The sequence below is a fragment of the Callithrix jacchus genome, chromosome 22 (genome assembly GCF_049354715.1).
Source record: "Callithrix jacchus isolate 240 chromosome 22, calJac240_pri, whole genome shotgun sequence".
NCBI classification, from domain to species: Eukaryota; Metazoa; Chordata; class Mammalia; order Primates; family Cebidae; genus Callithrix; species Callithrix jacchus.
Genome location: NC_133523.1, coordinates 20,774,090 through 20,789,688, shown reverse-complemented (window position 1 = coordinate 20,789,688; position 15,599 = coordinate 20,774,090). Strand labels below are relative to the sequence as shown.

Genomic DNA, 15,599 nt, shown 5'->3' with positions numbered 1-15,599 from the left:
TTAATAAATATCCCTTAATGTAAAAATATCAGCAGTCACTAAAATATAAAGAAAGTGAGAGTCAGGTGCTGTGGCTCGTGCCTGTAATCCCAACACTTTGGGAGGCCGAGGCAGGTGGATCACCTGAGGTTGGAAGTTTGAGATTGGCCTGACCGTGGAAAACCCCATTTCTACTAAAATAAAAACACAAAATTAGCCAGCCATGGTGGCACCTGCCTGTAATGCCAGCTACTCAGGAGGCTGAGGAAGGAGAATTGCTTGAATCCAGGGGTAAGAGGTTGTGGTGAGCTGAGATCATACCATTGCATTCCAACCTGGGCAATCAGAAAACAACTCTGTCTCAAAAAAAGTAAAAGTAAAAAGAAAGTGGTCCAAATAAAGCCCAAGTTTTTTTGCACACATCTATTTATTGTATTCACCATATAATGCATAAATTCAAACTTTATCCAGTTGCTAGTATAGACCAGAAGTTTCTGGATTGTAGGGACCAAGTCTGCTTCATCTACTTTTCTGATGACTATATGAAATGAAAGCAATTGGTTTATGTGTCTGAGTCTCCTGAACTTCTCTTGTTTTTCACTCAAGTACAAGGAAACTGGAGAAACTCTCATTTGGGCACCAACCAAAAACATCTCTTGTATGAGGTGAGAAATAAACACAGAATGAGTCATTTTTCCTAGACTGAGACAGAAGAATTAACCACTTTTGTCCGCCTAACAAAATTCTGCTCTGGGCATTCTCAAATAACTCAAAGATGCCTAGGTGACTGTGAATTGTGATAGGATTCCCAGTGACCCTGTGCTGGTGGCCCAATAAGTCAGGCAGGAGAGAGTCAGGTTCTTTTTTTTTTTTTTTAAGATAGAGTCTCCCTCTGTTGCTCAGGCTACAGTGCAATGATGCGATATTGGCTCACTGCAACCTCTGCCTCCCAAGTTCAAGTGATTTTTTCTGCCTCAGCCTCCCAAGTAGCTGGGACTATAGGTACATGCCACCAGCCTGGACTAATTTTTATATTTTTAGTAGAGATGGGGTTTCACCATGTTGGCCAGGCTGCTCTCGAACTCCTGACCTCTGGTGATACATCCGACTTGACCTTCCAAAGTCCTGAAACCACAGGCGTGAGCCACTATGCCCAGATGATTCAGGCTGATTCTAAATAAAAAATGGACCTGCCCTGGTGGAGTTCCAGAACCGGGATTACCTGTGATGGTGAGCTAGCTCTTGGGTAAGAGAAAGGACAATACTCTCCTCCAGTATCACATTTTTACACATAGATATAGTTGTGGTTATGGCTCTGGATACTTCATAGTCTTGATCTTTTAAGATGCTTGCTTCTGCTTAAAGATTCTGCCATCAGATTCTCTTTACCCTTAGAGCTGCTCACAGAACTGGTCACTGAATAAGACTTGAAAAACTCAGAGACACACTCTCAAAGGGAGGCTTTAAGATGTCTGTGATGACATCTTGCAATGCAGAAAATGCCCCCTCTTAATTTTCTATACATTTTCTATCCAAAGTCTACCTTGTGTCTTGTAAATCCCAGGCAGAGGCCAAAACTTATGTGAAGATTCTAGGTAGGATTAAGCTCGCTCTGCACTTTTGGGTGTTACAGCAGTAAAGTACTATCAAAAGAGAGATCTCCTCACGTTGTGTCCCTGGGTGACAAAGCAAGACTCTCTCTTAAAAAAAAAAAAAAAAAAAAAAAAAAACAGAAAGAAAAACAAGTGAATTTGTAAAATGAGAAAAAGAGATAACAGGGTGAACTGATAAAAAGTTGTTTCGTGGCCAGGCACAGTGGCTTACACATGTAATCCCAGTACTTTGGGAGGCCAAGGCAGGTGGAACATCTGAGGTCAGGAGTTTGAGACCAGCCTGGCCAAAATGGTGATACCCTGTCTCTACTAAAATTACAAAAATTAACCAGGCATGGTAGCAGGTGCCTGTATTTCCAGCTACTTGGAAAGGCTGAGGCAGAAGAATCACTTGAACTTGGGAGGCAGAGGTTGTAGTGAGCTGAGATCACCACTGCACTCCAGCCTGGAAGACAAAAGTGAGACTTTGACTCAAAATAAAGAAAAATAAAAACAAAAATAAGGCTGGGCATGGTGGCTCATGCCTCTAATCTCAGCACTTTGGGAGGCCGAGGTGGGTGGATCACCTAAGGTCAGGAGTTTGAGACTAGCCTGACCAAGATACTAAAACTCTGTCTCTATTAAAAATACAAAAAATTTAGCTGAGAGTGGTGGCAGGTACCTGGAATTCCAGCTACTCTAAAGGCTGAGGCAGAAGAACTGCTCGAACCTGGGAAGCGGACATTGCCGTGAGTCAAGATTGCACCACTGCACTCCAGCCTGTGCGACAGAGTGAGACTGCCTTAAAAAAACAAGTTGTTTCTCAGGCAGTCTTTTTTTTTTCTTTCGGTCATTAGTTATCATTAGTGTATTATAAAAGAGAGATATGAAAATTATTTACATGATGAAAGATTTTAGAACTTAAGTAGAATGGACTGCATCACGTTGATGCCATTTCAAAAGTGATTTATTTCAGTCTACATACTTTCTTTTTTTTTGAGACAGAGTTTCCCTCTTGTTACCCAGGCTGGAGTGCAATGGTGCAATCTCGGCTCACTGCAACCTCCGCCTCCTGGGTTCAGGCAATTCTCCTGCCTCAGCCTCCTGAGTAGCTGGGATTACAGGTACCCGCCACCACACCCAGCTAATTTTTTTGTATTTTTAGTAGAGACGAGGTTTCACCATGTTGACCAGGATGGTCTTGATCTCTTGACCTCGTGATCCACCAGCCTTGGCCTCCCAAAGTGCTGGGATTATGGGCTTGAGCCACCGTGTGTCACCATCTCTAAATAGGAAATAATGCTTGTCACCTACAATTACTTTGGTGTCTCCAAATTCTGAGAGAAGAACTTTAACTGGTTGAATCTCTCCACCCTTTCCTTTAGAACCTGATCCAACAGTGACTACTGTTGCTTGCAATACTTTTCCTTAAAATTCTTCTGGAGGCAGAATGTCTCCATTGGTTAGTTTCAGCAGCACTCCTTTCAAGTAATGCTCAGTCAAAAAATGAAAGAAACAGAAAGTCTTCTTTATTTAAAGAAATAACTTTGACTGTTGATTGACTATACATCATTAAGGTTTAGGGTACAGGATATAGTGTCTTATGTGGCATTATTAGTTTAATTTATACCTACTTGTGGCAATAGTGAGCAGTTTCAAGAGATAAGATAGTTGAAAGGGGGAGAAAGACATAATTGTGCTCTCATTTTAATGTCTCTCTGAGTCTGATAACTAAAAGGACTTACATTCCTCAGATAAAAGTTTCCCAAAATCTCAAGACCTAGATTTATAATTTGAGGCTGCAGATTTAGGTCCAAAATGGGTGGAGCAGCAGCACACGCTACCTACATATTTGAGCATTTTGGCAAGAGGAGAAAAAGGAAAGTGGAGATTCTCGTGTCTACTCAATGCACTCATGTTACTCTAATCGTGTTTCTGGGACCCATGAGCTCCAATCCGTTTCAGGTCTTAAGATACAAGTCACTGAAAGAGGTAAAATGACGGACTGCTCCCCTGTAAAGTTTGTAGTCGTCTCATCCAGCCTCTCTAGAAGTGACTGTAGAGGACTGTAGATACCAAACAGGCAGAGACACGATTCTGCCTACCTATTTAGGAGACAGCATGCACTTTACAGCATAACTGTGAGTTGAAGAAAAGCCTGAAAGGGAAAGGCCCTTCTAGAGTAAAGCCTGGTTGGAACCTTATGTGTTTATATCATGTCTTCTAATTCTAGACAGTGTTTGGAAAATATAATTTAAAAAACTATGTTCCCCAGCCCCAGGAAAACTCCACAATAATACGACTATTAAAAAACAAACTGTAAGGCCAGGCACAGTGGCTCATGCCTGTAATCCCAGCACTTTAGGAGGCCGAGGTAGGCAAATTACCTGATGCTGAGAGTCTGACACCAGCTGGACCAACAGGAAGAAACCCCATCTCTACTAAAAACACAAAATTTGCCGGGTGTGGTGACGCATGCCTGTAATCCCAGCTACTTGGGAGGTTGAGGCAGGAGAATCGCTTGAACCTGGGAGGCAGAGGTTGCGAGGAGCCGAGATCACGCCATTGCACTTCAGCCTGGGCAAAAAGAATAAAATTGTCTAAAGAGAGAAAGGAAGAGGAAAAGAAAGAAAGAGAAAGAGAGAAAGAAAGAGAAGACAACAAAATTGTAAGCCAGGCGTGATGCCTCACACCTATAATCCCAGCACCTTGGGAGGCTGAGCCGGGCAGATCTCGAGGTTAGGAGTTCAAGACCAGCCTGACAAACATGGTGAAACTCTGTCTCTACTAAAAATACAAAAATTAGATGGACATGGCGGCATATCCTGTAATCGCAGCTACTTGGGAGGCTAAGGCAGGAGAATTGCTTGAACCTGGACACGGAAAGTGGAGATTGAAGTAAGCTGAGATCGAGCCACTGCACTCCAGCATGGGCTACAGAGTGAGACTCTTTCTCTAAAAAAGAGGCCAGGTGCAGAGTCTCACACCTATAATCCAGCACTTGGGGAGGCTGGGATGGGCAAATTACTGAGGTCAGGAGTTCGAGACCAGCCTGACCAACATGGATAAACCCCGTCTCTACTAAAAATACCAAATTAGCCAGGTGTGGTAGAGGAAGCCTCTAATCCCAGCTACTCAAGAGGCTGGGGCAGGAGAATCACTTGAACACAAGAGGCGGAGGTTGCAGTTAATCAAGATTGTGCCACTGCAGTCCAGCCTGGGTAGCAAGAGCAAAAGAGAGAGGGAGGGAGGAAGGGAAGAAAAAAGGAAGGAAGGAAAAAAAGAAAACAAACTGTATAATTACAAAATTAAAACTGACTGTCATAGTCAATCTTCCTAAAAGACTGTAAACACAGAAAGGTGGTCATCATAATTAGTCCACAAGTAGAAAAACATACAGAACCATGTCATACACAGTTCATCCTAAATTCACCTTGTAACTGGGGAGGCCATCCATGTATGCTAATTAATTATATTTAGTGACAGAATAAACTTTTCACATCTTCATGACTGGAGGTAGTTTTGCAACCAGAAGGCTGGTGTCTGCTGAAGGTAGGCTTTTATTTTTTTACAGAAATGCTTGATTAAAGTGCTGTCTTCCTGTCTATGTACATTTTAAAGCAATGGCTCTCTACTGACTGAGCACCGGGCTCTAGCACTCCTGCTTGCCCTCCTCTGGGGGTTAGTGTACTCTCTTCACCCCTACCATCTGCAACTGAGTCACATTCCACAGCACAGAACTCACAACTGGCAACTCACAACTTCAGTGAATGCCAATTTCCACAACAGCACTGCAGTGTCACATCAGAGAGTAAAGTCTGAGCTGCAAGAGGAGAGCCTGCAGGACTCCTGGGTAGAATTGCACCTTCACAATAATGGAAATGGGAGCAGTGTCTCATCCTCTGTTTCTATTTATAATAATGATGAAAAAATACTGCTGGATTTCAAGCAGTAGTCTGGATAGAGATAGCTCTAAGAGTTCTCACTGTGACAGCCACCTCATTCACAGACACAAAGGGAAACGAATAGGTCTTCTGAAACAGATACCTAAAGCATTGGAGGTAAAAAAACAGCTCTCAGCTGGGCGTGATAGCTCACACCTGTAATCCCAGTACTTTGGGAGTCCAAGGTGGGAGAATCACTTGAGGTCAGGAGTTCAAGATTAACCTGGCCAACATAGCAAAACCCTGTCTCTATAAAAAATACAATTAGCAGGTCATGGTGGTAGGCACCTGTAATCCCAACTACTGGGGAGGCTGAGGTGGAAGAATCACTTGAGCCTGGGAGCTGGAGGTTTCAGTGAGCTGAGACTGTGCCACTGCACTCCAGGCTGGGTGAAAAACAGCTCTCATTTTGAGAAAGATTACATTGAGAGAAATAACATTAAAAGCATCTTCAGAGAAAACTCAGATTAAATAGAAAATTGATCAATTCAGCCAGAAAATAGAACTCTATAAATAATTGCTCTCTAACCAGCATCTTAAGAGAAAACTCAGATTAGATAGAAGATTGATGAATTCAGACAGAAAATATAACTCTATAAACAACTGCTCTCTAACCACTCAAAATGAACAGCTACTATCAGCATTAAAAACATTAATGTGCTCAGGGCAGTGGCTAACGCCTGTAATCCCAGCAGTTTGGAAATGCCTTAATAAAAAAAGAGATGAACAAAACATCCTCCCCTATTTTCACATATGTGAATAAAGTCTCTTATTTTTAATTTATATTTTCTCCTATAACAACCAGGTCACTGGACATGTTCTTGAACTTTTTGACATCTGAATTGTGAATTTGAATTTTTTTTTTTTTTTGAGATAGAGTCTCACTGTCGCCAGGCTAGAGTGCAGTGGTGGGATCTTGGCTCACAGCAACCTCCACCTCCTAGGTTCAAGTGATTCTCCTGCCTCAGCCTCCCAAGTAGTTGGGACTACAGATGTGTACCACCATACCTGGCTAATTTTTGTATTTTTAGTACAGACGGGGTTTCACCATGTTTGCCAGGATAGTCTTGATCTCTTGACCTTGTGATTCACCCGCCTTGGCCACCCAAAGTGCTGGGATTACAGGCGTGAGCTCCCACTCCCAGTCTTTGAAAGAATGTTTATGGTAAAAAAGCAGAAGAGAGACAGGTGTTATAATAAACTGGTGGGTGCACATAAATAAGTTGTTAGAGACCTATGAAGAGAATGAAATACTGACAAAATAATAGTGGGAGACTACAACACCCATAGGTACTAACGGACACATTATTGAGGCAGAAATTTTTCAAAGATACTAAGACTTAAACTAAACACTTGACCAAATAGTCCTAAATAGACTTCTACAGAACTCTCCATCTAAAAATAACATAGTAAACAGTCTTCTCATCACCATATGGCACATACCCTAAAATTGATCGCACAGTCAGAAGCAAACACTCCTCAGCAAATTTAACAATTCCAAAATTATATGAATCACACACACAGGCCACCGCTTGATAAAACAGTAATTCAATACCAAAAAACCACTTAAATCATATAATTACATGCAAATTAAACAAGCTAAACTTGAATTACTTTTGGGTAAATAGTGAAATTACGGCAAAAACCAAGAAATTCTTTGAAAAAAATGAAAACAAAGATACAGCACACCAGAATTTTTGCAACACAGCTTAGGCTGTGTTAGGAGAAAATTTTATAGCATTAAATGCTTACATCAAAAAGTTAGACCTCAGTTTAGGTCAGGAGTTCCAGACCAGCCTAGCCAATATGATGAACACCTGTCTCTAATAAAAATACAAAACATTAGCTGGGCATAGTGGCAGGCACCTGTAATCCCAGCTACTCGGGAAGTTGAGGCAGAAGAATCGCTTGAACCCAGAAGGTGGAGGTTGAATTAAGCCAAGGTCATACCAATGCACCCCAGCCTGGGTGAGAGAGTGAGACTCAATCTCAAAAAAAATTAATAAAATAAAATAAAAGATCTCAGTTTAACAACCTATAACAACCATCCCCTAAGCTAGCAGATGACAAGAAATAACCCAAATCATTTCTGAACAAAAGGAGATTTTGACATGAGAAACTATACAAAAGATGAAGAATTGCAGGAGTAAAATCTTGAAAACAAAAAACAAAAAACATAAACCATTAGCAAGATTAACAAAGAAAAAGGAAAAGATCCAAATAAACACAATTAAAAATGATGAAAGAGACATAACCACTGACCTTACAAAAATATACTGAAGTCTACCATGAACACCTCTATGCATATAAATTTGAAAATCTAGAAGAAATGGACAAATTCTTAAACAAATATATCCTCTCAACACTGAACATACGGGAAATCAAAGCCCTTAATAGATCAATAACAAGCTCAAAAATTAAATTAGTAATAAGTAGCCTACCAACCCAAATAGCCCAGGACCAGATAGATTCACAGCTGACTTCTACCACATGGACGAAGGAGAGCTGGTACTGTTTCTACTAAAACTCTTTCAAAACATTAAAAGCAGCAGCATTCTGATACCAAAACTTGACAGAGAAAACAAAAGAAGAAAACTTTAGACCAATATTCTTGATGAACAATGATGCAAAAATTCTCAACAAAACATTGCCCAACCAAATTGAGCAGGACATCAAAAAACTAAATGACTATGATCAAGTACGATTTATTTCTGGGATGCAAAGTTAGTTCTACAAGAGATAAGGCATGGTGGCTCATGCCTATAAGCCCAGTAATTTAAGAGGCCAAGGCAGGCAGATCATCTGAGGTCAGGAGTTAAAGACCAGCCTGGTCAACATGGTGAAATCCTGTCTCTACTAATAATACAAAAATTAGCCGGCCGTGGTAGTAAGCACCTATAATTCAGCTGCTTGGGAGGCTGAGACAGGAGACTCCCTTGAACCTGGAAGTCAGAGATTGCAATGAGCTGAGATCATAGCACTGAACTCCAGCCTGGGCAATAGAGTAAGACTCTGTCTCAAAACAAAAACAAAAACAAAAGCACACATGAATTAATAAATGTGATTCATCACATAAACAGAACTAAAGACAGGAACCACAAAATTATGTCAGTATATGCAGAAAAGGCTTTGAAGAAAATTTAACATTTTTATATTAAAAAGCCTCAACAAACTGGGCATGGAAGGTGCATACTTCAAAACGGTAAGTGATCTATCACAAACCCACAGCCCTCATATTGGACACACACAAACCGGAATCATTTCTCTTTGAAACCCAGCACAAGAAAAGGATGTCTTCTCTCAACACCTCTATTCAACCTAAAATTGGAAGTCCGGGCCTGACAATTAGGCAAGATAAAAAAATATATGGCAAGCAAACAGAAAGAGAAGTCAAACTTACTTCTGTTTACAAACAATATAATGCTGTATCTGAAAAACCCTACAATGGTGGTAGAAAAGCTTTCTAAAGTGACAAAAAACTTCAGTAAAATTTCAAAATACAAAATAAATGTGCAAACATTAGTCGCATCTCGGTAAATCAAAAACATGCATGCCGAAAGCCAAATCAAAAACAAAATCTCATTCACAATCACTACAAAAAGAATACAATATCTAGGAACACAGCTAACCAAGGAGGTGAACGATCTTTATGACAAGACTGACAAAACACTGCTTAAAGAAGTCAGAGATGAAAGACACAAATGGAAAACCATTTGATGCTCATGGATAGAAAAGATCAATATTATTAAAATGGGAATACTGCCAAAAAATATTACAGATTTAATGCTATTTTTATCAAACTACTGAAAATATTTCTTAACAGAGTTGAAAAAAAAAAATTAAATTTATATGGAACCAAAGAAGAGCACAAATAGCCAAGGCAATCCTAGGCAAAAAGAACAAAGCTTAAGTCATTAACATTCCCTGAATTCAAACTATACTACAGGGCTACAGTAAACAAACAGCATGGTACTGGTACAAAAACAAACTTATAAACCAATGCAACAGAAGAGAGAGCCCAGAAATAGCGTCACATACCTACAGCCATCTGGTTTTTGGCAAAGCTAACAAAAGGAATCTGGGAAGAATTCCCTGTTTAATAAATGGTGCTGGAATAACTAGCTAGCACTATGTAGAAGATTGAAACTGGAAACCTTCATTAAACCATACACAAAAATCAACTTAAGATAAACTAGGCCAGGCACAGTGGCTCAAGCCTATAATCCCAGCACTTTGGGAGGCCGATGCGGGTGGATCACAAGGTCAAGAGATCGAGACCATCCTGGTCAACATGGTGAAACCCCATCTCTACTAAAAATACAAAAAAATTAGCTGGGCATGGTGGTGCCTGCCTGTAATCCCAGCTACTCAGGAGGCTGAGGCAGGAGAATTGCCTGAACCCAGGAGGCGGAGGTTGCGGTGAGCCGAGATCGTGCCACTGCACTCCAGACTGAGTGACAAGAGCGAAATACTGTCTCAAAAAAAAAAAAAAAAAGATAAATTAAAAATTTAAATGGAAAACTTCAAATTAAAAACAAACAAACAAAAAACCTGTGAGATAACTTAGAAAATACCATTCTAGACCTAGAAACTGGCAAAAATTTTAAAACAAAGATGCCAAAAGCAACTGTAACAAAAACAATAATCGACAAATGGAACCTACTAAAGCTAAAAAGCTTCATCACAGCAAAGGAAATCATTAACACAGTAAACAAACAACACGCAGAATAAAAGAAAACATTTGCAAACTATGCTTTTGACAAAGGTCCAATACTCATAATTTATAAGAAACTTAAGTTTATAGAAAAAAAAGGCCTGAATTAAAAAGTAGACAAAAAATATGAAAAAGATGTTTTTAAAAAGACATACATGTGACTAATAAGCATATGAAAAATGCTCATCACTAATGATTACAGAAATTCAAAGAAAAACCACAATGAAATATCATCTTACACCAGTGAGAATGGCTAGTATTAGAAAGTCAAAAGAGAACAGATGTTGGCAAGGTTCCAGAGAAACGGGAGAGTTTATACAATGCCAGTGGGACTGTAAATTAGTTCAACCATTGTGAAAAGCAATGTGTCGATTCCTCACAGAACTCAAAACAGAATTATCTGTTGACCCGGCAACCTCATAATTTGGCATGTACCCAGTAAAATGTAAATTATTCTAAAGACATATGCATCTTCATTGCAGCACTATCACAATAGCAAAGACATGGGATCAACCTAAGTACTTAGCAATTGTATACTGGATAAAGAAAATATTCTATGGTTGGGCATGGTGGCTCACACCGGTAATCTCAGAACTATGGGAGACCGAAGCAGGTAAATTGAGCTCAAAAGTTTGAGACCAGCCAGGGCAACAGAGCAAAACCCCATTTTTACAAAAAATACAAAAAAATAACCAGGCCTGCTAGTGTGTGCTTGCAGTCCCAGCTACTTGAGGGGCTAAAGGTAGAAGAGGATTGCTTGAGCAATAGAAAAGAAAAAATGGGTAAAGATGAAGTACATAGATAATCCTGGTAAATAGCTATGATTAATAAAATTCTCTAACCTTTTGTGTTCTCCAGAAACTGTTTATGGAAAGAAACAAGCTTTCCATTATGACTTAGTTGGGGCTCTTTTTTCTGATCTATCACATAGCCAAACATAGACTCTGCACATTATTTTCTTCTGTTCATTTTAAAAAATTTGCTGAATTTTTCTTCAGTGGTCAAAAGAAAAGACTTTTTAATCAAAATTCACTTAAGTTTGTCTCCTGCCCACAGGCTCCTGAACATTCAGCTACACTCAATCTGAGTCAAAATACAACCCCATGTTATGTCCTTCCTAAGGACATGCTGACTTCAGGGTAAAACATTAACGTAGAATCTGATTTTTTCACCTCTCATTTGCTATTTACCTTCTACCTTCTTTGTAATCTTATTTGTTCCTTTCTATAAAAGAAAGCCCTTGTCTGTCTGACTTTGTAAGTTTTACAGATCTTATATTAGGTATTTTCTTCTGTTGGAATACTCCTTTGGAATTAATTATTTTTTTTTTTTCAGACAAAGTCTCACTCTGTCACCCAGGCTAGAGTGCATTGGCGTATTCTTGGCTCAATGCAACCTCCACCTTCCAGGTTCAAGCTATTCTTCTTTGCCTCAGCCTTTCGAGTAGCTGGGACTACTGGTGTGTGCCACCGCACCCAGCTAATTTTAGTCTTTTTAGTAGAATTGGAATTTCACTGTGTTGGCCAGGCTGGTCTTGAACTCCTGACCTTGTGATCCACCTGCCTCAGCTTCCCAAAGTGCTGTGATGACATGTGTGAGCCACTGCTCTCAGCTGGAATTTAATTTTTTTACATAAATCTAACTTTGCTTTATGTTAAACAGTCTAGAAACTGCTTCAAAACAATAACAACTTCATCTTCACAAAAATCCTACCAGTTATTTTCCTTCTTATCCTTAACTGCATTTGCCTGTGGGTACCCAGCTTTACAGGGTTCTGTAGCTTCTCTTAGGTTTTTTTTTTTTTTGAGACAGAGTTTTGCTCTTGTTACCCAGGCTGGAGGGCAATGGCGCGATCTCGGCTCACCGCAACCTCCGCCCCCTGGGTTCAGGCGATTCTCCTGCCTCAGCCTCTTGAGTAGCTGGAATTACAGGCATGCGCCACCAGGCCCAGCTAATTTTTTGTATTTTTAGTAGAGACGGGGTTTCACCATGTTGACCAGGATGGTCTCGATCTCTTGACCTCGTGCTTCACCCGCCTCGGCCTCCCAAAGTGCTGGGATTACAGGCGTGAGCCACCGCGCCCGGTCGCTTCTCTTAGTATAAAGGATTCTTCCACGGCTGGGGTGACTAGGCTGGGACATCTTCAAGGGAGGCTCTTTAGAAAACAATTAATTGGGCTGCTAATAACCTTCTTTGGGAGGTTTAATATTAGCCTTAGATTGGAGGCACTAGGCTCAAGCTTTGATTTCCATGTCACAGTTATTAACTTTGTTTTTGTAACTACGTGTGTGAAAAATTCAGCAACATTACTCAAACACAATGTTTATCTAAAGGGATGAAATTATCAGGTGCTTACATTTTACACCTCAACCAGAAAAGCAAAAGTATCTATTCCTTTCAGACAATATATGTGTTATTCTAAATTTTTTCATTAAAAATATATAGTAAACAATTAGTCATATGGGAACATTTCTAGGAGGTACCAAGTTTTATCTCATAAAATTTAGCATGGAACTCAGAAGTCAAGATAACATACAGAGATATTCACTGTCACAAATTTACCCTGCAAAAAGAGGAAGTGATATTTTTATGACTCTACATAACTCACCGGTTGTCTACCACATTTTCTTGTGTAAATGGTTTTTTTTTTTTTTTTGAGGAGTTTCACTCTTTTGCCCAAGCTGGAGTGAAAGTGGCAAAAGCTCTGCTCAATGCAACATCTGCCCCTGGGTTCAAGCGATTCTCCTGCCTCAGCCTTCCCAGTAGCTGGTATTCTATACTCCCACCACCAGCCCTGGCTAATTTTTGTATTGTTAGTAGAGACAGGGTTTTGCCACTTTGGCCAGCTAGTCTCGAACTCCCAACCTCAGATGATCCACTGGCCTTGGCCTCTCCAAGTGCTAGGATTACAGGTGTGAGATACTGCGCCTTACCGGAAATGTATTCATTTGCTACAGCCAAAATGCAGGAGAGATTTTCCCTACTGTTTTTCTTGGTTGCATTTTCAAAGCAAAGCCTCGTAATTCTGCTTCAAATCACCCAGTCATAAAAAACATTTTCGCAGTAACTCCCGTAAATTTTTAATAAGAGAAAAAGAGAAACTGAGAACCCCATAAACCAAACCAAAGGTCTTCCCATTCATAACCTGCAACGGAGTCAGGATTCTCCCCTGACGACCCTCCCGTGGTCCCTGGGAGAGACAATCTAGAAGAGAGGTAGCTCTGCGGGTGCAGAGCTGCCCAGAGAGGGCTTCAGGCCAGGACACAGTCACTGTGCAGTCGCCATCTTATTGCTGAAAGGGACTGAGGCCGATCTGGGCAAGGAGGACTCCGGGCACAAATTATGGAGCTGTTTGCGGGGATGCTTGAGTCCGCCACAGCCACTTCCCACTGGTTCCAACAAACCCTCTCCCCGAGGTCGGACCCGGCACTCACACCATTTCTAGGCTTCCAGGGGGTCCTGACATCTTAGGTGTGGATCTCCAGTACCAGCAGGTCTCAAGGCCACAGAGGTTGGGCCTATAGTGGCAGCGAAGACGAGACCCGAAACGCCGGCTGCAGCAAGACACAAAGCCGCTGCCACGTCCCAGAAGCCGCCCTTTTCGCTCCAGCTGCGTGCCTGATTGGACGGTTCTCAGGGCAGCGTCGCTCATTGGATAAGGTTTAAGACCCAAGACCTGAGTGACAGAAGACATGACCAAACGCTGACTGATTAAAGAAAGAGTGACAGCCGAAGATGCAGCCTTTTCAGGCAGGGCTTCTCCTACTGATCTGAGCCAGGTCCACCCCAGAGGGTGTTTGCCTTTAGCCTTGTGTGTAAGGCCTTGTGTATCTGTAAATTATATACTGTATGGCTGCTCACATATTAAAAGAATACAATAAAAATTATTTTTTTAAACTTCAGTTTTTTATAAACTTCCTGGCATTTGGTCCTTTGAGCAGGCAGCCTGCGATTGTTTCATTTTATTTTGTTTTGTATTGAAAAGGAGGAGTCCTGCTCTGTCGCCCAGGCTGGAGTGCAATGGCAACACCTCGGCTCGCTGCAACCTTCCCCTCCCGGGTTCCAGCGATGGTCCTGCCTAGAAGCTGGAATTACAGGCACGGACCACCACGCCTGGCTAATTTATTTGCATTTTAGTAGAGGCGGGGTTTGAAGATTTTGGCCAGCTGGTCTCAAACCCCTGACCTCAGGTGACCCGCCCGCCTCCGCCTCCCAAAGTGCTGGGATTACATGCAGGCGATACCACGCTCGGCCGCTAAAGTTTAAAAACAAAAGACACGCCCGGCACGGTGGCTCACGCCTATAATCCCAGCACTTTGGGAGACCAAGGCAGTCGGATCATCTGAGGTCAGGAGTTCAAGATCAGCCTGGCCAACATGGTAAAACCCTCTCTCTAGTAAAAATACAAGAGGTAGCCGGGCGTGGTGGTGTGCGCATTTAAGTCCTAGCTACTTGAAAGGCTGAGGCAGTGAGAATCACTTGAATCCGGGAGTCAGAGGTTGCAGCGAGCCAAGATTGTGCCACTGCTCTTCAGCCTGGGTGACAGCAATACCCTGTCTCAAAACAAAGAACAAAATTGTATTATTTAACACAACTTTGGTAAGAAAATTTAAATTCGGCCGGATGTGGTGGCTCACGCCAGTAATCCCAGCACTTTGGGAGGCCGAGGTTGTGGATCACGAGATCAGGAGTTCGAGACCAGCCTGGCCAACCTAGTGAAACTCCATCTCTGCTAAAAATAAAATAAAATAAAATAATTAACTGGGTGTAGTGTGGGTGTCTGTAATCCCAGCTGACACAAGAGAATTTCTTGAACCCAGGAGGCAGAGGTTGCAGTGAGTCAAGATTGTGCCATTGCACTCCAGCCTGGGCAACAATGCAAGACTCCATCTCAAAAAAAAAAAAGAAGAAGAAGAAAATTTAAACTCTACTATTTAACCATATTTTTTTACAATATGATCTGCTATAAAATCTACTATGGAAGATAAATTTCTAGCCACTGCCTCATTTACTCTAAACCATAGAAATAAGACCTAACAAATGATGCCCATTCAAAAGAATATCGGCCTCTGGGCAATGCTCTGTAAACTTATTTTGAGTATTATTGTTTACAATTTACGAAGTAGGTTAAAAGCAGTGGATCAATATTCTGTTTCTGATATTATGAGGCAACAAATGTCTCATTAAAACTTCTTACCCACGTTAGCCCTTCATCTCCTGCCTCCCAAAGTGCTGGGACAGCAGGTGTTAATTTGGCTGGGTGCAGTGGCTCATGCCTTTAATCCCAGCATTTTGGGAGGCTGAGGCAGGAGGATCACCTGAGGTCAAAAGTTTGAGACTTGAGACCAACCTGGCCAACATGGTGAAACC

The 15,599-nt window shown here is 41.3% G+C and overlaps 1 protein-coding gene across 2 annotated transcripts in view; it reads right to left on the bottom strand.

Moving 5' to 3' along the window:
• Window positions 1-13,803, bottom strand: part of LOC108590185 (uncharacterized) — a 35,156-nt gene extending 21,353 nt beyond the window's left edge. The window contains exons 1-2 of one of the 2 annotated variants that reach the window (XM_054249738.2): window positions 13,666-13,803; window positions 3,959-4,148 (exon numbers count right to left, since the gene is read on the bottom strand). Coding sequence is in view for 1 of the 2 variants with exons in the window: in XM_035285498.3 (XP_035141389.3) it covers window positions 13,666-13,695 (30 nt within the window). In the remaining variant the exon portion in view is untranslated. The remainder of the gene's footprint in view (window positions 1-3,958; window positions 4,149-13,665) is intronic. The other variant, XM_035285498.3, reaches the window with a different exon arrangement.
• Window positions 13,804-15,599: the final 1,796 nt, after the last annotated feature.